General features: G+C 53.4%; 6 protein-coding genes across 6 annotated transcripts; 2 read left to right on the top strand and 4 right to left on the bottom strand.

Annotated features, from left to right (window-relative positions):
* Positions 1–242: 242 nt before the first annotated feature.
* Positions 243–3,258, bottom strand: P170DRAFT_508345 (mismatch-specific DNA-glycosylase; the record flags this gene model as incomplete). Its single annotated transcript, XM_024854561.1, has 4 exons — positions 2,702–3,258; positions 2,306–2,622; positions 2,206–2,253; positions 243–1,400 (listed from the first exon to the last, which is right to left on the bottom strand). Exons 1-4 carry the CDS (start codon positions 2,757–2,759, stop codon positions 243–245), a joined length of 1,581 nt encoding a protein of 526 aa, XP_024705427.1. The 5' UTR covers positions 2,760–3,258.
* A 2,319-nt stretch (positions 3,259–5,577) lies between these two features.
* On the top strand, positions 5,578–7,384 carry P170DRAFT_404889 (putative NADPH oxidase (NoxA); the record flags this gene model as incomplete). Its single annotated transcript, XM_024846555.1, has 4 exons — positions 5,578–5,678; positions 5,722–5,976; positions 6,026–6,435; positions 6,486–7,384. 4 exons carry the CDS (start codon positions 5,578–5,580, stop codon positions 7,382–7,384), a joined length of 1,665 nt encoding a protein of 554 aa, XP_024705426.1.
* A 434-nt stretch (positions 7,385–7,818) lies between these two features.
* Positions 7,819–11,332, bottom strand: P170DRAFT_354741 (uncharacterized protein; the record flags this gene model as incomplete). Its single annotated transcript, XM_024844056.1, has 2 exons — positions 7,819–8,814; positions 8,864–11,332. 2 exons carry the CDS (start codon positions 11,330–11,332, stop codon positions 7,819–7,821), a joined length of 3,465 nt encoding a protein of 1,154 aa, XP_024705425.1.
* Positions 11,333–11,534: 202 nt separating this feature from the next.
* utp10 (snoRNA-binding rRNA-processing protein UTP10) lies at positions 11,535–17,377 on the top strand. Its single transcript, XM_024845531.1, has 5 exons — positions 11,535–12,038; positions 12,105–15,147; positions 15,208–16,602; positions 16,654–16,798; positions 16,853–17,377. The coding sequence occupies exons 1-5, from the start codon at positions 11,662–11,664 to the stop codon at positions 17,290–17,292; spliced, it is 5,400 nt and encodes a 1,799-aa protein (XP_024705424.1). The 5' UTR covers positions 11,535–11,661; the 3' UTR covers positions 17,293–17,377.
* A 286-nt stretch (positions 17,378–17,663) lies between these two features.
* P170DRAFT_404881 (arrestin (or S-antigen), N-terminal domain protein) lies at positions 17,664–19,741 on the bottom strand. The gene is made up of 2 exons (XM_024846554.1): positions 19,282–19,741; positions 17,664–19,215 (listed from the first exon to the last, which is right to left on the bottom strand). The coding sequence occupies exons 1-2, from the start codon at positions 19,481–19,483 to the stop codon at positions 17,816–17,818; spliced, it is 1,602 nt and encodes a 533-aa protein (XP_024705423.1). The 5' UTR covers positions 19,484–19,741; the 3' UTR covers positions 17,664–17,815.
* A 2,036-nt stretch (positions 19,742–21,777) lies between these two features.
* Positions 21,778–22,842, bottom strand: P170DRAFT_424541 (uncharacterized protein; the record flags this gene model as incomplete). Its single annotated transcript, XM_024847581.1, has 2 exons — positions 21,778–22,665; positions 22,744–22,842. 2 exons carry the CDS (start codon positions 22,840–22,842, stop codon positions 21,778–21,780), a joined length of 987 nt encoding a protein of 328 aa, XP_024705422.1.
* Between the last annotated feature and the right edge of the window lie 644 nt (positions 22,843–23,486).

Here is a 23,486-nt window from a genome sequence, read left to right as displayed (position 1 = left end):
TTTTTTTTTTTTTTATCTCCCCGAGTTGTTTATGAGATATCGGGTTGTTGATCGACTACTACTCTACTACACTACTACGCTACGAGGCATGATGGGTTGAGCTTCTGAGCTTTTCGATTTGAGGTGTTCATGTGTGTGTTACCTAGGATTAGGGATGGTATGGTAGATTCTTGCATCATCAAATAGTATAGCATATACCATTGCAGGTACTTGATTTCGCTGTAGATGTGTATATATGACCCTCAACTCGATTCCTCTTTCTCCTCTGCCACTTCTACTACCTTCTTCTCCTCTCGCCTCCCAACCACCCACCTCCCCAACTCATTCCACACTTCCTCCTTCTGCGCCATCGTCATCCCAGCCGCCAACCCACTCGTCGTCGTCGCCACAAACACCGGCGCTCCCTCCTTCCAGCCCTCACTCCGTCCCATCCTCTCCCCCTCCCCCTGCCACCCATACTTAAACTCCTCCTTCCGGATCCCCCTCCCCTTGCGCACCCTCCACACCGCTTCCCATATACTCTTCCCCACCAAACACACCGCCTCGGGCCGCTGCGCCGCGACCTTTGCTTCCAGCACCGGCACCCCCGCGTCCATCTCCGCCTTGCTGAGCATGCTGGCGTCTCGCGTGGGCCGCTCCACGATGTTCGTGTTCCCGATGTTGTAGAGCGAGGGGAGGCGGTAGGTGTCGGAGGGGGGGTGTCGGGTTGTCGTTATGCCTGATGAGTGGAGGAGTTTCCAGAAGAGGTTTGATGGGTGCGCGTATGCGTAGCCGGTCGTACCGGTTAGGATGCCGGGGTTTACGCCGACCAAGAGGAGTGTGAGGTTTGGTGGGATTGTGTCGCGGAGGAGTGAGGATTGAGGGGAGGGGGAGGATGTGGTGGATGATGTGACGGTGGAGGAGGGTTTGCGGCGGGAGCGGGACGTGCGTTTCGGTTTTGATTGAGGGTTTGGAGATTGAGGTTGTGATTGAGGTTGTGGTTGTGGCGAGGATGAGGTCGACGGTGATGCGGCGGTGGTTGTTGAGTTGGAGCGAGTCGTGCGTGATGGAAGTAGGATGTTGCCCTTTCGTCGTTTCGATGTAGGTATCGAAGTCAACTCTGGATTCGACTCCGTACTGTTTGAGACATCCTGATCGTGATCGAAGGACCGTAGTCTTCGTTTCGAGTCCGAGGCCGAGGCCGAGGCCGAACCTGAGCCTGAGCTATCATCCTGCGAACTCCCACCCTGCGACAAACCGACTACATCCGACTTCGTGATCTGGTCTCTCCCACTGTGCAGATTCTTCGAGCTATGGAAATACTGATTCAGCCGTCCATTGAAGCTAGTCAGTTTGTTCACGGGAACGTCATCGTCGGCGGCGGTGGGAGGCATGGGTTGAGGCTTTCGGAAGGTCTGAGTCTGGCGGTATATTATATTAGTGGGTTCTGAGATTAGTGTATAGAGATATGATGGTTTTATAGGAATGGTGGCGAATGGTTTCATGAAGCCTTGATGTCTTTTTTTTCTGCTGTTTTGAAGGCAGAGAGAGCATTGCGATGCCCTTACAGGGAGGAGAGACTAAACTTTATCGGGAAGGTTGGCCACCTAGTCACGTGCTTATACATATATGTGAATTGTGCTTATCTAATAGTATATGCATAAACTCTGCATAAAGAAGCTGAGTTTGGTCAAATATGGTAATTGATTTTGGAACTGCGGATAAGAATTTTGAATCTTGGTTATTGTTGGCTATTCTGTTAATGCTCGTATACCAGCTTTATAGCTTGTTATGAAATTGTTGATGTAGTAGTAGCTGTGGGGATCGTCTCACTAGGGATATATAATTGTTATTGAGGAAGAGCCTGACCGTAAGACGTAGGTAGGTTTTCTGGATAGTAGTCCGTGCGAATAAATATATATAAGTAGTATGTAGTTGTCAGATTACAGCAAATTGACGATGTTGAGGATGTTGAGTATGTGCATTATTTGTATCGCTGCACTATAATACAGAGAGCACTATGCTATTATCGAGTCGCAGGCAGTAGGTTGATCACCCGCATTGAACCGGCCATCACTGACAGCTATTCTTTGTGTTACCCAATATTGAACGCCTTCCGTTTCCCAGAGAACCATTATGCCCCAATAAAACCGTTTCTCATGCCATAAATGTCGTTAAAATCGTAAAGTCGCAACCCGCCCGCTGCGTATAAAGGTCATGCTATACCTTGAGAGATCTTCGCTTCGGTAATGTCCATGGCTCCGGGCATACAACCTGCAAGAGTCAATACACAGATTCCAAGCTGCCGAAAGATAGATGCACATACCTCGCCCTCGCTATATGCCCAAAAATACACCACGATGCCAACCAAGTAGTAGATCGCAGGGTCCGTGCCCTGGTAGAGGAGCGCCGACAGTAGAGCGCTGAGTGGATATAGTACAAGTCGAAATTCGATGCTGCGATGCGGTAAGGTTCCGGCGAAGTATTTTAGAGGCCATTCCCAGGCGAGACCGAGCAGGCCCATGATCAGGTTGAGAATCTGAAGGACGGGGACTGGTGCCACCGCGCCGTTGAGGTTTTTGGTGATGAAGTCCCAGAATACTTTCGGCCAGATGAATCCCTCGATCGCGCTGCCAACTTGATCTAGAATGAGGGTCAACCGTTAGCATTTCCGGGTCATTCTATGTAGAAACACAATGAATGGGAAAATGAATGAGCGTACAAGCTGCAGCGGTGAGGATAATTAATCGGCCCCAGTGGTTTTTGATTAGCCTTCCCATGATGACTGGGAGGCAGGTAACGTATTTATTGAGTAGCTTTCGTCCGGCGAAAGGTGATATAGGTCAAATGCTACCAACGCGATGGAAGTGTTCCTCAATCGCTCGCCTTGTCAATGGGAGTTGCACGTATAGATCTCTTCGACAAGGACATGGCAAGCTGATTTGACTGATAAAGTTGGGATTTCCCCAGTGATACGATCCAGCGACAAGCAGTGAGATGGGGAGATAAGATTTCGAATCACCGCAATCACATCCGCACAGACAGTCAATACGAGGAATGAGCGATTAGCGGAATGGAGGAGTCATGTCATATTTCAGATGTGGTGGAGGGATGGGAAGCGAAGGGAGCGAAGGATGAGGAATACATACTGCGAAAGTACACTGAACTTGGCGCCAACGGAGGGACCGACACCACCTGATTTGCCTTCGGTGATACGCAGTTCTTCCTTCGCAACCGCTGCATCCTCGCCACCAATCGCCGGCCAGTGCCCACCAAATCCCCCTCTTGGCTTCTTCACACATTCAGAGCTTCCGAGACCCATGATTGGATCTGAGAGGACTGGAGACGGGAGAAAGGATCCCCCCGACTTGGAAATGCTGCGTCCTGGCCGCCCTGGTTGGGCGCTATCGCCATGCACGACCCTCGGGGCTGCGACAAATGAGAGCGCCAGACACGAAGGACGGCGCCCACTAGCGACCAGACGGAGCGTGACGGTGGAGCAAAGCATGCAGGAGATTTGCGGGAACACACTTTAGCGGCCGATGCATTTGTGTCACTTCCACGTTCTGATTGACTGATTTCGATCGGTCCAGGACATTTCCTGTGAAGACTCGACGCGCGGGGGATTCGGAGTCGGACTGTTTCCTTTTTTATCTTCCTGGGCGGCGATTTTCGCTGATGCTACTCTGCCATACACCTGTCGCATCTCTTGGCCTTGGGATGACAGATTCTCTGCGACGGGAGGATGGCGACGAGCAGAATTCGGAATATATCGAACCAGACCAAGCAAATGAGAAGGAAGAACTTCGCGCCGGTCGACCTTGAATCCTGAATCCTTCTTTTGTCCCAATCCAATCTCACCGTCTTTTTGCTTGAATCCCTCTGACCGACTAGAGGGAGATCATTGATAGTTTCCTGACAGGGCCGAGTTGTCGAACGGACTCCCACCAAATGTGATGAGAATTCCATCCTGCAGAGCCAAGTGGGCCAAGATCCTGCCTTGCATTCATCTCGGATTTATTCCAAGACCCTCAACGCCAAGCACCAACCACCCCGTACGACTTCAAAGGCCTTGCCCGGAGATGCATGCCGCTTCGGACTAGTCCAGAGGGAGGCACAAGGCCTGGAAAGGACCAGCATTCCAGATAGGAGTCTAATTTTGGCAGTCAATTAAACATCATTTCCAACCCCTCCCCTCCAACAAGTTGCATTGTTGTGGAGCACGAAGCCGGGGTGCTAGGATTACGCTAAGACCGTGTGACGGCATGCGCGCTTGCAGAACGTTTCTCATAGGATAACGCCGTCCTGGGGTGGCAGAGACTCCACCGTCCACGAAGCAAATCATCTATTTTAAAGAGGACATCATTTTACAAGCTCCGGTCTCCACGGATTCGCCAAGAGGCCACTGGGCTCCAATCGCTTGCGGTTTATCCTGGCACCACATGGTTTCTTTGTGCGGTGGAATCGCCAGGGTATGAGAAGGCGAAAAGAAGACTCAAGAGAAATAGGAATAGCAAACCAGCGGGTCTGGCGTTACTATTCTTGAACCCGTGGCCGGGATAGCCGCTCAAACCAGAAAGATCAGGCCGGTCGGAAGGTTCATGGCACAATGTGATGGATTGACATCGGCTCGTCCGAGCACACTTGAAGGATTGTGCCCAGGGGAACAAAAGAAATGGCCGAGAGCTGATCTGGCAACGACGAACCAAATCATACGACGTAACCGACGAGGACCATTGTGGCTGCGAGAAGGTTTCTCTCGAGAGAGCAGCAGAGCCTACGAACTAGCTGCCCGTCAACAGGTGAAAGTGAAGCCGGTAGGACCTGCAGCGGTCGAGCAACGTTGCCCAGAGCGCCAGGGGGCATAAATATAGCAGCGGGACTATGCTATTTAGGGCCTTTTTTCCTTCCCCTCCTCTTGTCTTCCCTGCACGTCTGCACCCCAAACCATTCCTCCGGGAACCACGACGCCAGCCGTTCGAAATTTTCTCATCGTCAGACACCTCCCCCCACCCACATGCGCTGTCTGTCGATGATAACAATAATGCTCCGAATGAGACTCCCTCTTGGCCCCCAATTGACCCGAGGTGCCGCCTTCTGATCGATCTGTTTTTTTGCCTTTAGTGGCTTTACACGACAACCTTGGCTGGCGCTCTTTCCCCTTGGGACCAGAACACTTCATGAGGCCATATGAGAATCCCAATCCCAGACAACAAAGGCAGCTCACTATCTCGCTTTCCAAACCTGGGATATCAAACCCTGTTGCACCTTATGCCATCGTCGACCAGAACCCCTGACTGCAATCTCAATCATCTTCATTTCGCTCAGCTCACTTTGGCTGGGTTTGAGCGAAGCGCTGAAGCTGGGCAAAACAGTCCTGGTTGATGAAATAACCAGAGTCGAAACAAAGAAGTCATTCCTTTTACTTTTTACACACGGCTCGGCGTCATTCAAGAGAAGGTCTAAAAATTGTCAAGATATCGGTGATAAATAATTGTTTTGTTGTTTCACTTGAGCCAGTCATCGCTGGTCGATGCTATAGCCGCTGCTGCAAAATTTGCTACTGTATTGCTTTCATCCAAATCTCTCTCCCTCACCATGACACATGCCTGGGGTTCCTATTTCACAGGATCGAAACTTTGGTTCTATTTTTTGTTTTGGGGTGCACATATTGCTATATTTGCAGTAGGCTGGTATGAGTTTCGCGCGCTTTCACCGAGCACATTTGCTGATACTCCCTAGGTACTTACAGGCGGCAAACTCGAAACTAGATGCTCTCAATACCCTGGAATTTTCAGTCTGGTTTTCCAGGGGTGCGGGCCTGGTACTCACTGTCGATGGGGCTCTTATTCTTCTGCCTATGTGCAGGAATATCATCAAATGTATCAGGCCGAGGATACGATGGCTTCCTTTGGACGAGACGGTGTGGTTTCATCGCCAGGTAGCATATGCTCTGCTCGTTTTTACAGTCATCCACACCGCTTCACATTATGTCAAGTGAGTGCACTCAGGTCGTCGCATAGGTGGAGAGTCTAACAACCCTCAGTTTTTTCAATGTTGAAAAGAACCAACTACGACCAGAGACGGCGGTTCAAATACACTTCACACAAGCAGGTGGAATAACAGGACATGTTATGCTGCTTTGCATGATGTTGATGTATACTACGGCGCACAATCGGATTCGTCAGCAGTCATTTGAAACATTCTGGTACACACATCACCTATTTGTGCCATTCATGCTGGCCCTCTATACCCATGCTACGGGCTGTTTCGTTCGAGATACGGCGGATCCGATATCGCCTTTCGCGGGTGAAAGATTTTGGGACCACTGTCTTGGCTACGAAGGATGGAGATGGGAGTTGGTGGGAGGCGGACTTTATCTCCTTGAAAGACTCTATCGCGAAATTCGATCTAGGCGACACACTGTGATTACCAAGGTGATCCGCCATCCATATGGTATGCCCAATCCAATGTTTCCCTCACAAGTCGAGGTCTCTGACAACTAGCAGATGCCATGGAGATCCAGTTCCAGAAAGACAGTATGAGGTATAAAGCGGGCCAATGGCTTTTCATTCAGGTCCCCGAGGTGTCCAACACCCAGTGGCATCCTTTCACCATAACCTCCTGCCCCTTTGACTCATATGTCAGCGTCCACGTCCGCCAAGTCGGAGACTTCACCCGCGCCCTGGGAGACGCTCTAGGTTGCGGACCAGCACAGGCTCGGGATCTCGAAGGGCTCGACCCGCTCGGCATGTACGAAGTAGCTCTGCAGAACGGACAAAAGATGCCCAAGCTCCGCGTGGACGGCCCCTACGGAGCGCCTGCCGAAGACGTCTTCGAGAACGAAATTGCAGTCCTCATCGGAACCGGCATCGGCGTCACACCCTGGGCCTCCATCCTCAAAAACATCTGGCATCTCCGATCCGGCCCCAACCCCCCACGTCGTCTCCGCCGTGTTGAATTCATCTGGGTCTGCAAAGACACCTCCTCTTTCGAATGGTTCCAAGCCCTCCTGTCCTCTCTTGAATCTCAATCCGCCTCCGCCGCCGCCAACGAGGGCCGCGCGGAGTTCTTGCGCATCCACACCTACCTCACGCAACGTCTTGACGACGACACCGCCGCCAACATCTATCTGAACTCCGTCGGCCAGGACCTCGACCCTCTCACCGAACTGCGGAGTCGCACCAATTTCGGCCGTCCCGACTTCAAGCGTCTCTTCACGGCCATGCGCGACGGTCTTCAGGACCAAACCTACCTGTCCGGGTTGTACGGGACCCTGAACCGCCGCACCGAGATTGGAGTTTATTTCTGCGGCCCGAATGCAGCGGCTCGACAGATTCGAGAGGCCGCCGTGACGACCTCGACGAAAGATATTAAGTTCAAGTTCTGGAAGGAACACTTCTAGCTTTCCGATCCTCTTTTAGTTCTGTTTCTGTCTTTATTCTCTTTTCTTTTCTATTTACGACGGTCTAGACAGTGTCTAATATTTGCATGCGAAGCGAAAAGATAGGGTATAGGTATTTTTGATGAGACGTGATGAGTAACGATTTTTCTTTTGTGCTTTTGTCAAGGTCTTCTGCGCTTGGGTTTGCTGCTTTCTGTTTTGTCTTTGTTTGGTTTGATTGGCTTGTGGATTTTCCTGTGTCATTGTCTTACAATTTGTGTACTATAGTTTCAGTATATAGCCTGCGATATGAGTTTACAAGTACAGATGTTGAAGAGGTAGTCGTAGTCCGTCATATCCGAGCACTCTGGCCCCGGAACCAGTTAACCTATGTTATTATGAGCGTGCCAACATTCACCAAGGTATAGACAAAGAACCCCCAATCCACATTCTATCTACACCCCCATAATCTCATCCCCACTCTCCGCATCCTCAGGCATCGTAATCGGCACCCCCAACGCCACAGCCCGTCCCTGCATCTTCGCCGCCACTTCATCCAACAGATCCTCGATATCAACATGGATCCGCAACTCCTTCTCCACGAGGACATTGTACACCCGACGCAGCTCATCAAAGCCCATTCCTTCGTCCTGCCGCGATGAAGAACTGAGATCCCGCACAAGGTCCGCGCGCAGATGGCTAAACGCTAACATGACGAGTTCCTTGGCCCAGGGGCAAGCGCGCATGCCGCGGTAGAAGACGTCCTTGGCGCGCGGGATGTCGTGGTGGGAGAGTTCGAAGAGGACGTAGAGTTTCCAGAGGGTGAGGTTGGAGCGGGCGGTGGAGGGGGGTTGCAAGGTTGAGGAAGAGGTGTCTTGGTCGGTGATGGCTTTTTCGAACGCTGCGCGGCCAGAGTGAATGGTTGAGCCGGCGTGGACCGGGCGGCTGAGTTCGGTGTAGATGGAGAAGAGGTGCGAGGTTATCGGGACTTGGGATGTGGCGAGGAGGTCGTGGGTGTTTCCGCTTGCGTTTGTGTTTCGGGGGTGCGTGGTTATGTCTCTGATGGTGTCTCGGACGCGTTCTTCGATTCGGAAGCGGGATTCGTTCCAAGCGAAGAGGGAGAGGAACATGGTGTTGTGTGGGAAGAGGGAGATGCTCTCTGTTAGCAGGGTCCGGATGTAGGATGGTTTGTAGAGGGTGCTGGTGCGGACGTGGTGGTAGAGGAGTCGTGCGCGTGACTGGTGGAGAAGTTGGATTGCGAATGGTCGGAATATCCCAATTTGGGATGGCATTGAGGTAAGTCTGTGGATGGCGTTGAGGTATGCCTCCTGTGATTTGACGAGGTCGAGCGAATTGGTGAGATAGAAAAGGATGGCCAGACAATCGGTGCATGCAGAGAGGACGTCGGCAGCCCCGGCGGCGAGGGCAGTTTCCTGCGTCCCCGACAGACACTGGGATTGTTAGCGACATTGCGATTGAATTGAGGGAATTGTTACTTACACTCTGAATCTTGAGAAAACTTGTTGGGCTAATGGTGGGTTGACTGGAAGGATCAGGGAATGCCTTCAGGTCGATGCTGTTGTCGGGCATAGACAGCAGAAGGTGAGAGGCGTGAGCTGTATTTCGAGCTTCTAGCAACTCCCATATCCATGCATGCCATAGCAGAACGTTCTTAGCCCGGTCCTTCTCGGCGAACGTCTTGCTCATCGAGAGAGAAGTCGCCCAGACGTGGTCGGCGGCGGCCAGATTGCCTGATCGCCGCTCTATGAGCGCATAACAGTTATAGAGTCGCAAGCTAGACGATCGCTTCTTCAGCAACGACTTTGCATATTTCTTGGCATCTTTGTTGTTGCATGCGAAGTCTACCGCGACGGTATACTCCGCTAGATGCTCGTTCAGTGGCATTGCCTCCACTAACAATTTCAGAACACGCCGAACCCAGTCAGGATCAATATCGGATCGTGAGAGCGAAGTCGCATGAGCCCATGATTTTAAGGAGGCAAACCATGTCCCCTGATCGGCAAAGAGCGTCTGAAGAGTGTGAATGAACTTCTGATGAGGAAAGAGGATTGGCTGGTCGGTACTGGCAGAGCTTGAGGGAAGCCAGTCTTCAAGGGTAGAGTGTGCGCTATTCACAAGATAATTTTGAAGGAAGCTGTCGCCAACCCAGCAGGCAGTTGTTTCAAGATTTCTTGCAGAAATGAGAGGTGGGAGTTGGCAAAAAATCAGAAAAGCGTCGGCCAATTCCTCGGGTGAATTCATATCCCAGAATAATGATACGATTTCCTCAAGATCCGACGGAAGTATGACTCGGAAAGGATCGTCGTCTTCGGATTCGTCCAAGCTGCGACCTGGGAGTCGAGCATTGAAGATCCGCTCTCTTTCGCAGACTTCCCATGTCTTAAAAATCGCCTTTGAATGGACGCGTGAAATTGGTGTGAAGGTTGCGGGATCTGGTGGAGTACCACCACCGTTAGCCCAGCCCTTTGCACCGACTTCGCCAATACGAGCAGCCTCCGAGTCCCAAAAGTCCAGAAAGCTCCGGACGAGCGCCTGTGAGTCGGCATCGGATCGCGGCGGACTGAAGAAGGTGAATTCAAGAATTGCTTGCCAGAGACCAACAGCGTGCTCGGTGAACCCGGATTCGCGAATGAAGACCGTCAGCCGCAGGAACAGGTAGATCTGGACGTGGACTTTTCCGGGGTTATCTGGAGCCGACCGATTGAGCTTCAAACACTCTAAAAATGTGGACAGACATCTTTCGTAGGTAAAATCAAGAAATTCAGTCTGTCGAAAATCCAGATACTTGATCCAGAGGCTGATGAACTGAGAATTCGATTTCAATACAGCCTGCCACTGTGCAGACAATTTCTTCGTATCCCATAGTTTCGCACCCTCTTCCAGTCTGCCCAGGAGCAGACGATCACGGACAGGGTTCTGACCAGACCTTTTGAGCGCCTTGTCATACAGCGATAATTTGATATCAGCCAAGCTCTGTTTCTCTGCATAAGTCAAGGCGCGGGATTCTCGTCCAGCGCCCAGCAGAAGAGTTTCTTGGTGATTGATCAGTTGTAGCCACGTGCCGACATTGGTTGGATTTGTTTCGACACTCCTGGTCAGTTCCACATTTCGTTGTTTGATCTCCTCGTCCGGATCGACGCGGGCAGCTTCATCATCACTGGATCCGCTGTCCGAGACGGCCTCCAGGTCGCTCGGGATGTCGTCTTCCGGTTTCGCTTTGCCATGGATCGACCGATAAGCGTGTTTCTCATCGTCCGATTCAATCTCGCCAACGGTCGCTTGACGTCGTCGACTACTAGAGCTGTTGAGGGGGAGATAGTCTTTGTCGGCATCTGCATCTTCATCTGGCGACGACGGCTGGCGTATTCGCAGTAGCTTTGGTCGCTGTTTATTTAGGCCTGCTAGGACACGCTTGGATTTAGTTTTGGACGTATCGGAGCGCCATGCATCTGTCCTTACGACCAACGCGTCTCCGTCGGCGGTATCTCGGTCGATCTTATAGTTCGGAGGGAGACCCAATACACTCCCTCGACCTACTCGGTGATAGAGTGGAATGCTATAACGATGGATGGTCCCATAGACCAGGTTGTATTTGTCACCCTTGCGATCAATCACGTAGAGATCTTGGACCTCGTCCTCAGGTACCTTCACGCTTTTCGACGATCGGTCTTCAGTGGGTTCCCTTGGAGTCTCGCGACGGCGAGGTTCCGGCTCTCGACGCGCATGGCGATGTTCTCGGCGGTCTCGTTCTCGGTGTTCTCGATCTCTGCGACGTTCTTTCGATCGGGAGCGATCGCGATGACTCCTATGTCTTGAATGATGACTGGAACGGTGTCGAGTGCTCTCCTTCTCTTCTCTCTCTTTGCGATCAGCGGGCGGAGGTGCTGGCGGCGGCTTGAAGCTGGCAAAGCGCGGGATGGGTTTTTCCTCCTGGAGAGAAGGAGACATAATTAGTGGAATGACCGACAGAAAGGCACAAAAAACCACCGAAAAAGGGCGAAACTCACCTGGGAGGCGGAGGAATCCATGCTCTGTCGCGGGAGACATCGTAATCGGAGGGTCGAAGGCGGAATCGACAAGTGGAAAAACTCCGTTCCGCGATTTTTTTCTGCTGGGCAAAAGCGGCAGTAAAAAAAGTTGCTCCGATCATCTTCCTCTTCCTCCACCCCCCAATTGTCGATTCATCGCCCTTTGACGCCAGTCAGCACTAGAAGAGGCTTGTCTGGGGATGGATGCTGCGTGTCTATATCGTTAAAAATTAATTTACCCTCAGAATCATGGCGTCGTCTCTCGCCGCGCAGTTGTCGCAGATCGCGGCCAACTCGACCAGCCAAACGAACCTCCGAGCCCAGCGAATCCACCATTCGCAATCGCTGATTTTCGACAAGAAGGTTGCCGGATCTCAGGACTTCCAGACGATTTACGAAATATGTTACGACGGATTCCAGGAGCTATGTCTGGTGGACCCCCGGTTTGCGCCGTTCGAGCGCACCATCTTCAGCGAACAGAGCATCAGCGAGGACCGAGGGGAAATGAACGTTGCTCAGAACAAGGAGCTGGATGTCGTTATCGAGGCTTTCCTGGCCCTGGTTGGAGGAAGGTTGCTGCTGAGTCCGGCAGTTAAAGCGGTGGATTGGCTTATTCGGCGATTCCGGTGCGACAGCGACCTTGACATGAAGGTTTTTTTTCTTCTTCTCTGACTTTGGCTGACATCTTGCAGAATTCACGAGCACAACACCGCGTTTACGATTCTGACTTTCCTGCCGTACCACACCACTCCTCTTTTCCTAAACCTGCTCTCGATACTCCCCAAGGACTTGTCGCCCACGTTCAAGGTGCTCAACCCATACAAGCAAGGCATGGTCAACCCTCCTCGTCATCCTCTTTTGCACAGTGCTACGACAAACAAGCCATTCTTCGCGGCGCTTAATGAATATACCCTTACGGTCAGCCGACAGCAGGCCGGCCACCATGCGCTCCTCTCATTCTGGGCAGGCATCATGACGGAAGCAGTTGCGGGAATGTTGGACACAGCGCGCTCGGGTCGCCGAGCGGTGGAGAAACAGCAGCACGACGATATTATTTTGCGAGTGCTCCCGGTCCTGAATGACGGACTTGGCATGAAGGACGTCTCGGAGTTGGTGATTGGGTGCTACATGGTGTGCGTGGTTCTGGCGCAGAAGGCATCTCTGCAGGACAACGTCCTCGACGGTCTGATGGAGGGTGTTGCGGCCTCGTGGACTGAAGAGACGGTGAATTCGGGTCTGATTTGTCTGTCCGTTCTGGCACAGCAGAAGCCCACCGCAACGATACCTAAGCGGGCTTTCAAGGCAATCCTTCGACTGGACAACCCCGTGAAGCAGCTGTCCGAAATCTCGAGCCAGTATAAGACGTCCAACCTGCTCCTTGCGCTTGTGGCTGGTTGCGTCGGCGATCTTTCGAAGCAGAAGGACTCTTCCCGACTCGACCTGTTGTCGCTTATGTTCGAAACGCAATTGTTCGGCGAAGAGGACACCGGCCGGGCTATGACCTTGGTCATGCAGGCTGCCAGCAATGCGAACAAGGAAGGTGTCATGTCCTTGGATTCTCAGACTCATCTGGCGGATCTGGTACAACACTTCAGCAGCTCAGAAACCCTCAAGCCCATCTTCCAAAAGGCCGTTGCAGAATCAGCCCTGAACATCACGGCTCTGGAACACAACCTGCAGACAGTCCTCGAGTCGGCGCCGACGCCAAAGGCCGTGGAGGACGTGGACATGGAAGATGCAGAGGAGAAACCGGAAGAGGATGCTTTCCCGTCAGCCCTTGAACCCTTGAAGGGAGAGAGCCTGTTCAAGGCCTCCTTCCTGAGTGCTCAGTCTATCCCGGTTTTCGACCGCCTGGTCCAGGTCTTCGCGCTCGCAGTGGGATCGCAGGAGAAACTTGATGCTTTCACCGAATTGAAGGTGCTCGGAAAGGCCGAAGCTACTAAGACGCCTCAGTTCCTGTCTTTCTTCATCCGCGTTTTCTCTGGTCCATTCCCCATTGGCACCCGGGCGGCGGCCTTGAGCATCGTTTCCGGATTCCTCAACTCTGCCGGCCTTGATTTCCAGGCTCTGATTCCCTTCGCTTTGGTTGCCCTGACTGATTCTTCCGAAAGAATTCGCCGTGAAGCTGCCGGGCTCTTGGCCACTATTGGCAATCTGTATAAGAAGAGCAAGAAGGCAGACAGCCTGACTATTTGGGCCCGTGAAACCCTGTACGGCCAAGATAAGCAGTCCAAGAATATCCCTTGGCTTTCCGGTCGGGATGCCCAGAAAGTGCTGGAGCGTGCATTCGTCCCCGGTCTGGAGGAGTACATCCTGGATCCCGCCCATATCGGCCGTGTTCTGGAGACGACCCTGCGCGGCTCTTCAGTGCCCGACTCCGGAGCTTCGGAGATCAAGAAGGCTCTCCGATTGAGCCTGTTTACCTTCCTTTGCTCCCATGCCGTTCAAGTGCCGCTCTTCGCCCCCAAGGATGGACTGCTCAAGCTGCTGAACCGCGTTGACAAGGCCGGTGGAACCACCCGTACCAAGGAACTCGAGCCCCTGCTCAAGACTTGGCGCGGCCTGGGTGAGCAGCAGGCTCAGGAGGTTTGCCAGAAGGAACGCATCTCTGCATCTGAAATGGAGGATCAGGTCGTTGCGATCGTCACGCCGAAGGAGAAGGACGCTATTACCCTCCTTCTGTCTAACGTTCACCCTTACTCGGACTCCCTGAGTCCCTCTTTTGCCAACGCCGTCTTCCGGCGCATGAGGGATATCTGGGCCAAGGTGCCCGAGGACCGGCAAATTGTCGCCGCCGAGCAGATCTTCGAGATCTCTCTTGGGCCAGCGGATTCGCCGCTTGTCACTGGTTGTCGCGATGTGCTGCGCGGCGTCGAGCTGCCGGGTCCTGTCTTGCTCCATTTCCTGCAGAAGATCCCTGCCTCCGTCACTGACATGGAGTCTCTTGGACCGGCCCCGAAGAGAAGGCGCACTAGCCAGAACAACATGGTTGCCATGACCGTCCGCGACGAGGCGAACTTGAGCCAACTCATGGAGGAGATGACATTCATTCTGGAATTGGTGGACAGCTCATCCCCAGAGGCCCACCCCGAGCTGGCCGATGGCCTGTTCCAGACGCTGGCCGCTCTTCATCATCTGAAGTCGCAGATCCAGTCCGGAATGAGCTACCTTCTGAGCCTGGCCCTTGGCAGCCTTTTGGCCATCGTCAACCGATCCAAGGCAAGCGCCAAACCGCAGTTCGACACCTCCGTCATCCGCGCCGACCTGGCGGTGGATTGCGTTCGCACCACCGACAGCCCTCAGGTGCAGAACTCGGCCCTTCTGCTGGTGGCCGGCTTGTCCGTCATTGCGCCCGAGCTGGTTCTGCACAGCGTGATGCCCATCTTCACCTTCATGGGCTCGAGCGTCCTGCGCAAGGACGACGATTACTCCGTTTCCGTGATCGACCAGACGATCGACCAGGTCGTTCCGGCCCTTATCCAGTCTTTGCGCAACCAGAAGCGCGATGTGGTTTCGGGTACGTCGGAGCTGTTGCTCAGCTTCACTGCGGCCTTCGAACACATCCCGTCGCACCGTCGCCTGCGACTGTTCCACGCTCTCATCACCAAGCTCGGTACGCAGGACTTCTTATTCGCCGTCCTTGCCATGCTTGCCAACAGGTACTCTATGGACAAGGATGTGCTGGTCCTAATGACCGGTCTCGTGTCCGATGCCGACGCTCCTGTTGAACTCAGCGTGCGTTTTACACTCCCCCCCCTTTGATTTTTCTCTTCCGGAATGCTAATATTATAACAGACATACAAGAAATACCTGGATCTGGTGATCGATTCGCTTAAGCAGAAGCCTGGTATCTCGCAAGTGCTTCTTGGCATCGGAAGTGACGACGGGCGCGAGCCTCAGAAGGTGGCAGTTGATCTGCTCCGGGCCTTGGCCTACCTGTTCCGTCACTCGTCGTTGAAGACCAAGATGGCCGAAGATTTCGAGTCCGAGGGCGATGCTGCCGGCCAGATTCGGGATCTGTTCTCCCGCATCTTGGAGCAAGTGCTGGCCATTGGCGATTCCATGCAGAACGTGAAGCCCGTCAGCCAAGCCAGCGGCGAAGTGCTCAGCGCGCTGTTCGGCACTCTGTCGCTTGCCGACTTCCTCGACACCATCGAGGTCTTGCTGCAGCGGCCCAACGACGAACTCCGCCGCAAGGTCCTCCGCCTGTTGGAAGGCCGTTTGCGCCAGAACCCCGAACGGGACGGCCCTTCGCAGATCCGCATGTTGGACTTCCTGCCGACGCTCGTCGCCATCGTGCAGACGTCTCCCGACATCCTGCTCAAGCACGCTGCTGTGGCCTGTATCGATCGCATTGCCGACAAGTACGGCAAGAAGGACCCGTCGAAGGTCATCCCGGCTGCCGTTGCAGTGGCTGGCGAGACCTGTATCGGGTCCGAGGACGACCGCATCCGCATTATGGGTGTGTTGTGCTTGGCTTCGATGGCCGAGGTTCTTGGGCAGTCGATGATTCCCGCTCTCCCCGCGACGCTCAGCCGCTCGCTGGCCTTGCTGGAGCTGAGCTTGCAGGCTGGCCAGGAGAACACGCGCCTGCACGATGCCGTGTACTCGCTGTTCTCGGCTTTGTTCGTCCACCTGCCCTACATGCTCTCCGGCGCGCAATTGGACAAGATTCTCTTGCTCTCGTTCAAGTCTGCCACCTCGGAGGAAAGCGAGGCCGAAAGCCGACAAGAGGCGCTGCGCTTGCTGGCGCGCAAGGTCGACGTCGCCGCCACTTTCGGAGCGGTGGATCGCAACTGGCAGCAAGCCACGGCGGCTGGTCCGGAAGCGACCAAGGAGATCCTGGAGGTTGTCAGCCTGGCTATTGAGAAGCACCCGAAGTCGGCTATCCACAAGAACCTGCCCGTCCTGACGAATGTCCTGTTCAAGGCGTTTGACCTGCGCCGCGAGCAGCTCTCCCTCGGCACTCGGGCTACTCTCGAGCTGTCGGATGTGGACGAGGTCGAGGACGGCATCAACGAGATGACGATCAAGATGATCTACAAGCTCAACGACACGGCGTTCCGTCCGATCTTTGTCAAGATGCTGGACTGGGCCAACACGAGTGTTTCCAAGAAGGATACGCAGGGCAACCTGGCCCGCCAGACGACGTTCTTCAAGTTCCTGCAGGTGTTCTTCGGCACGCTCCAGGTATGTTCACTAATTTTCTCCAATTTGACTCATGCTAACTTCGTTATCCAGTCCATCGTCACCGGCTACTCCAGCTACATCATCGACAGCACGGTTTCCGTGCTCAGCAAAGCCAAGCCGTCCGACCAGGCCACCAAGGCTCTCTGGCTGGCCACGATGCGCATGCTGCGCAACACCTTCGAGCACGACCAGGATGGTAAGTTCCCTTCTGCCCAGCCAATCCTCAAGTGCAGTTGACTAACTCGTCCAGAATTCTGGCAATCGCCCTCGCACCTCACCGCCATCTCGCAGCCTCTGATCTCGCAGCTGGCGCACGCCACCAACTCCCCCAGCGCCAACCTGGTCATCGCCGAGACGGTGCCCACCATCACGGAACTGGCCGTGGCCGCCGACTCGACGGACAACCACAAGGAGCTGAACACGACGCTGATGCGCTTCCTGCGCCCGTCCGCGGTGGCAGGTAGGTCGGCGGGCGGCGAGAACCCGTTCACGCGCCTGGCGGCGCTCAAGGCCGAGCAGTCCCTGACGGAACAGCTGGGCGAGGAGTGGCTGGCGCTGCTGCCGGAGATGCTGCCGTATATCAGCGAGCTGATGGAGGACGAGGACGAGCAGGTGGAGCGCGAGGTCCGGAAGTGGGTGAAGCAGATCGAGGGCGTGTTGGGGGAGAGGTTGGATGATATGTTGACTTAATGTCTGGCTCTAAAGAGAGGGTGAGATAGGAGAGGGGATGCATGATTGGCGTTGGTTTCTTGTTTTGTTTTGTACATGATTGAAAAGTTTAGACTTGTTTATATCATTTGATATTTGACTTGACCTCACCCTCCGGCTGGTGTACTGGTAGTTCCATAGCCCGATGCTTCAGTATGACTCCGGATACGCAGTGTTAACGCCCCAACCAGCCAGATATCATCAACTCGTCAGCTGACTCTCTTATCCCCATGAGGCTGTCAGTTGGGATGTACTATCTCGGATAGTACTATTTGAGAGAATATCACTGTTAATTCGAGACAAAATCTAAGAAGAGCGTATACAACAAAACTCTAAAATAATATCTAGATCAAATTAAAATTACCAATATAGTCTAACTCATGCAACATGCTAAGGGTATATCAAATTGTATGCAAACGCCCAAATCAAACCGTAATTTTATAGTCATGGCTCATTCACCTCCCTTTTCAACCACTGGACCTCGTTCCAGACAGACAGAAAAAAATCAACAAGCAGTCCGCACCCTCCCCCTCGCACTCGTCAACAAATCCTGCGACCGATCCGGCAACACCGAGAACGACGCAATCTCCGAGTAATCCGGGGGCGCGGGGAGCGACGACGCCGGCGGAGGCGCCACACTGCGCGGGTTAAAGAACTCGGCATTGACCTCGTCGATGGAGATCTCGTGGGGGTGGTCTTTCTGGGCCACCGCACGTCTGGCACAGGTGAACTGCAGCGGGATGCGCAGGGAGACCGTCGGGGTGAGGATATTGGCGTTGGGGGTGTGGTAGGAGATGCTGAGGTCGAGGGCGTAGACGCGGGAGATGAGGCACGAGTGGAAGGAGGGCACGAAGGTCTTGGAAGACGGCAGGGCCAGCGGGACGACGACGGACGCGGTGTAATAGGCGCTGTCGCCGTCGAAGGAGGCGGAGGGGCCGGTGAGGGAGTCGGTGCCGGAGGAGGAGGACGAGGACGAGCTGGTGCTGGACTGGCGCGAGGCGCAGCGGTCCAGACGAGGCGGTTCGTGTCGCGTCCAGCCGGCGGAGGCGGACGAGGCGAGACACAACGTCGACAGGGGGACGGACTCGGTGTAACTGCCGCGTCCCATCTGGGCCAGCATCATGGCGGACGAGGACGAGGGCGACGGATAGTCGGGCCAGGGCTCGGCACCGAAGTAGGTGGACACGCGCAGCTTGCTCCAGACGGTGCCCAGACGAGGCGGCGCTTCGGTGCCGACGGGATCGAAGCGCAGATGCAGCGTGGCGGCGGTGCTGACGGGGTTGTTGTTGGTGTTGTTGGTGATGCTATCGCCGGACTCCGAGGTGGCAGGGGGATTCAGTCGCACAGGCTTGGGCTGCGTGGCGGCGACGACGAGACGGCCGAGTTTCCCACGTAGTAGACCACGCTTGACGTCCTTTTCCTTGCGCGTGCAGTAGGTCGACTCGTGGTCTTCGACGTTGAGCGGCGGTTCCTCGTCGACGGCGGGCACGACGCGGACTTTCTTGCCGACGGAGGCGAGGCTTTTGGAGCTGGCGTTGTCCGAGTCGGACGGCTTCCTGCGCAAGACGGTGACGCGCACCAGGTAGGCGATGCGGCACATGTCGGGCGAGATGTCGTCGAGCAGCGTCTTGCCGTCGGATGCCAGCATGGCGTCACCCAGCGTGGGCGGCAGCAGCGTGTGCGACCGTTCCACGTGCACGTTGGTCTTGCGGTGGCTGCAGGCGTGCGGCAGCAGACGCTCGGGCACGACGAAGGTGAAGGGGAACTGATACGTGCGGTTGGGCTCCAGCACGCGCGGCGTGGGATACGCCGTGTCGTCGATGGGCTGGCGCAGGCGCAGAAAGGTCTGATATGCGCCGGTGCGGCCGGGGATGGAGGTTCGCTCGACCGACGTGCGCGACGTTCCTGAGTCAATCAGTCAGGATATGGGGCAGGACAGAGGGGGAGAGAGAGAGAGCCAGATGGACATACCTTCAAAGGTGATTTCCACGTCGTCGAACCGGACATCGCGGTCGACGGTGATGGTGGCGGTGCCTTCGATGCGGTCGCCAGTGGTGTAGGTGTTGACCAGACCCTCAGTCTGGCCTTGTAGATCTACAGTGACCTTTGGTTGAGCGCGCGAGGTGAAGGCCTCCAGGGTGCTGGACCCCCGAGTGATGATGGACGAAGCCATTGTGCTGGCGGGATAGTATATCCGACAGCGGCAGCGCCCTTCAGAAGACACGGGGTAGACAAAGAGATGACAGGAACAGTGGGGACCGAGAAGAGGAACAGAAGAAACGAAGAGGAATCCCCAGCTTTTAAGAGGAATGCAGGGATGGGGTGATGGTTACAATTGAGTAATGGAATGGGCCGGTGGAGCAAGGAGCGTCCCCAGGGGTGAAGGATCTAATATCTGGTGACTGCGTACAGGTCAGGAACTCATCCGACGTCATTGTCCGTGTCTACAGAATGCAAAAGGATTAAAAACCCATGGAAGGACGAGCCAGAGGACGCGCAATGAGTCACATCCCTTCCTGCTTGGAAATCTCGAATTTGAAGCCTTTGGCACGTGGTGGCGCGAAGCCCTGACTGTCGTCGGGAAAATCTGAAAATCATCGCAAGCTTCTCCCAAGCTCTGCGCACGCCCTAACACTGACCACCGGCCCAGTCCCCGTCGTCTCTTTTCTCTGGTCAAGTTCTTCATCGGGTTTAGCTGATTGAGCGACGCTAGGATCCACCGGGCGGCAATTGGTCGACGATCGACTTTGACTCGCGCCCTGAGAGTGACATTCCACACGCCCTGTCGGCAACCTGGCGAGACCGGTCTGCTTCTCCGTATTCCTGGCCTCGGAGAACTTACTCTCTAGCGAGATGGCGTCTTCGGCGTGGTCCTCGTATCTGTCGCATCGGACTACATACGGAGTCGACATCGGAGTTGTTCACGGTAGAAGATGACGCACCATTGGCCGTTGCGACGTCTGGAACCAACCCTAGCCCGGTCCAAAGTTGGGCTGCCCTGACGCCATGAGCGAAGATCTTGCACCTTTCAAGGGATCTCCCTTCTCCCGGGAGCTACAATCTTGAGTCGAGCTCTCGATTCTCATGTGAGACCAAACTATTGGGGGTTGACGTGTTCGCAGGCCAACTATGTACTTACTATGTCCTGTGCCTTAGTATACGCCAGACTATCGATTACGCCGTAGCCTATTGAGGATTGATTTTGTATTTATTGGATTCCCTAGCACTACTCCGTGTTACTGCTGCCCCAAGGTTCTCAGTTCTAGTCCGGAGACTAGTGTCCTACTCCGAACGAAGGAGATGACTCGAGAATAGTAAATTAAAGAATAATAAATTAAAGCAATAGACTAGACGGTGGATCCACACGCCCTTCGACATCGGTCCGCCTTTAGACTTTAGACTCTTTGTCCTCTCGTGTTCTCCGTCATCAGAGGCACTGGTCAATCTGCATCCACATTATTCAGCTCGTATTGTCGCATCAGACTTTGGATTAATAATGCATCACCAGACCACAGACAATCGTCAATAACAATCCCAATAGCAATGCCATAGCAGTAGCAATTCACTCCAACAGCACCAATACTTACCAGATATCCTGGTATACTCCGTACTCTCAACCGCCCAAGCGACGCTAACCGAGCTGCGACCGACCCAGCCAGACCCGAGTCTAACCGACCGGCCTCACATAGAAATCTCTGACTGACTAGTTGCTACTTACTACACTATAGTCCCTGTTTATCAGGACGTCTCAAGTAACGCCATCAAGTAATTCAGACAGGGCTGCATTTCCATTAGCAATGCGCAATCACGCCATCGTGAAAATTCTGTTGTCTCTTCGACCCGGGGGCAGTGAGCCCTAACTCGCCGGCCAACTACCTGGAGTAACTAAGTACAGTCCATCCACCGATGCATGTCTATTCAATGGCACTTCTTACGACCTCACACTTATGGTATGATCCGATTTCTTACCAAGATCATGTCCAGCCATCGTGCGATACCTCTGTCTCGTCCCTGCGCATTCGTTTCCATCAAGAGTCAGACACCGAGACTGATAAAACCAAGGCGAGCAATGTCCTCGTCGGTTCATAGTGCTATAAGCACAGCGTGATGAATCTGGGATGTCGATTCTGAAGATAATCTTGTTTCCCTATCTCGAATTCTTTCTTGCAGAGGAATACCCGATAGCGAGCAAAGAGCAAGGTATGCACTGATCTTCCGCAGAGTAGGCGGCGAACTACTCGACATTGGAATCGGCTTGGACTATCATTCATGCATGTAGGGCAGATAGAGCAGATAATTGATAATCTATACAGATATTTCCCTCCCCGTACCCAAATCTATTCCTTCGTCTCATTCGCAATTTCAGGCCCTACGAACACGGAACTCTACGTTGATGTATGCAGTGTACTCAGGTATTCAGATACAATACGTCTATTCTCTCTAGCCAACACTTTACATCCTAGATTCTTACTCTATATGTCCTCTGGCGAACCCCTCGGCCCCGTCGTAGTCACGTGCCTTTATATTAGCAACTATACCCTTCCGCTTCTTGTCGTCGTCGTCGGTAAGTCTCTTTCGGTCTCTGTTGAGCAGGTACGATGCCATCCTGTTGAGCTCTTGTAAGGACTCGGGGCATTCCCTGGATTCGCTCAGCTGGATAACGGTCTCAGGATCAAGACCGTATAACCACGGAAACAGTGTCCGCTCCGATTGTTCTGGCTCGAATCGTTCGCTCACCATCGCAGCATCCGCTATGATATCCGCAGAATGGATGACCTCCCTGTTTAGCCTGCGTATTCTGGCATTTCTGAGTTCGTCGTGCTCGTCCCAGAGCTTTCGAATCCATGTTAAAAACGTTCGTTCTCGTGTATCCAAGTATCTTTTCTGAATAGCCATACACTTGGTCATTTCGTCTTTCAAGGCACTGTTTTGGTCTGCCAATGTTTGCATGTCGGCTTCTAAGGCAGATTTATCCTTTTTCAATGTATTGAGTTTGGCTTCCAATTCATGCTTCTCCTTTTCCAACGCATGCTCCGCGTCACTCATGGCAAGGGTTCCTTTCAAGCGACAATCCGTATCTTTTGTGCCGCAATTTTCATCTCTCAAGACAAGATTCTCATCTTGAAGTTTGACGATATGGGACCTCAACGCGTGATTTGAACTCAAATTCTCATGGACGTGCTGAGTCAATTGCTTGTATTGCTGTAGAAAAGACTCTCCTTCGTCGTTCGTGAAGACATCGTGCTTCTCTCTGTATCTGATTTCACTGGCCGCTTGATGCATGCGTTGTTTTACCATCTCCACTAAACATTCGCCGTTAGGCTCCATGGAAGTCATATAAACAATTTTGACTCTCTGCAATAGGTTATAGATCCGTTAGCAAAACCTCTTGATTGAAAAAGGGTACGGAAGATAGGAGGGAAGAGCATTGACCTTTGGGACCGTGTCGCGGTCCGCCTGGATTGCACCTCGTTTTATCGCAAAACATTTTAGTGGTGTCATGGCATCATCCGTGCCCATCGCGAAACACATGTTGTAATGCAGTGACGTCGAACTCTAACAGTGTGGTCTAAGCTTATGAATGGTCTTTTATCCGCGTATAACAACAAGTCGAAATAGATAGGGAGAAATATCAGTGTAGCACAGGAGATGTACGTAGAGAAATAGGAGACAGGTAATGAGGGAGAAAAGGAGGCAGAGAGCGGGATACAGAGCAATAGAAAGAGTAGGAGAGAGAGGGAGAGGGAGAGAGAAAGATAGACAGATAGAAAGAGACCGGGATATAGAAAGATAAGGGGGAAGAGGGTAGTATATAGAGGCATAGAGAGAAAACAGATAAAGGGAAACAAATGACATCTTCCTGCTTCTATTTGTTTCCTCTTCAATTTCCGATTGACGGGGTACCGGTATACTGCATCTTGTGTTGGCACCTCCCAAAGGAAGACCCAGGGTCTCTAGTAGCTTCGTTTGCTCCTTTGATTGATGATCGCATGAATCTACCTATCATGACCAGCGATGTATAGCCTGGCATCAAAACAATTCTTCCATTTCCATTAACATCTAAAGAACCATTTTGACTCTGATAAATGTCTAGACTCCTGCATGACACGCCATCTGGCAACTCATAGTAGTCGTAGTGGCAGTGGTAGGCTCGTTGGCGGCTGATCAGTGTTGCC

This window comes from Aspergillus steynii, assembly GCF_002849105.1.
Source record: "Aspergillus steynii IBT 23096 chromosome Unknown P170scaffold_3, whole genome shotgun sequence".
Taxonomy (NCBI): domain Eukaryota; kingdom Fungi; phylum Ascomycota; class Eurotiomycetes; order Eurotiales; family Aspergillaceae; genus Aspergillus; species Aspergillus steynii.
The sequence above is the reverse complement of the archived record's forward strand: the minus strand, read 5'-3'. Positions and strand labels throughout refer to the sequence as shown.

Coding starts and splice junctions, on each gene's coding strand:
- P170DRAFT_404881 (XM_024846554.1), bottom strand. CDS start 19,483: ATGGCTTCGTCCATCATCACTCGGGGGTCCAGCACCCTGGAGGCCTTC. Junction 19,216..19,281: donor CGTGGAAATCACCTTTGAAG/GTATGTCCATCT, acceptor TGATTGACTCAG/GAACGTCGCGCACGTCGGTC.
- utp10 (XM_024845531.1), top strand. CDS start 11,662: ATGGCGTCGTCTCTCGCCGCGCAGTTGTCGCAGATCGCGGCCAACTCG. Junction 12,039..12,104: donor TGGCTTATTCGGCGATTCCG/GTGCGACAGCGA, acceptor GACATCTTGCAG/AATTCACGAGCACAACACCG. Junction 16,603..16,653: donor TGTTCTTCGGCACGCTCCAG/GTATGTTCACTA, acceptor TTCGTTATCCAG/TCCATCGTCACCGGCTACTC.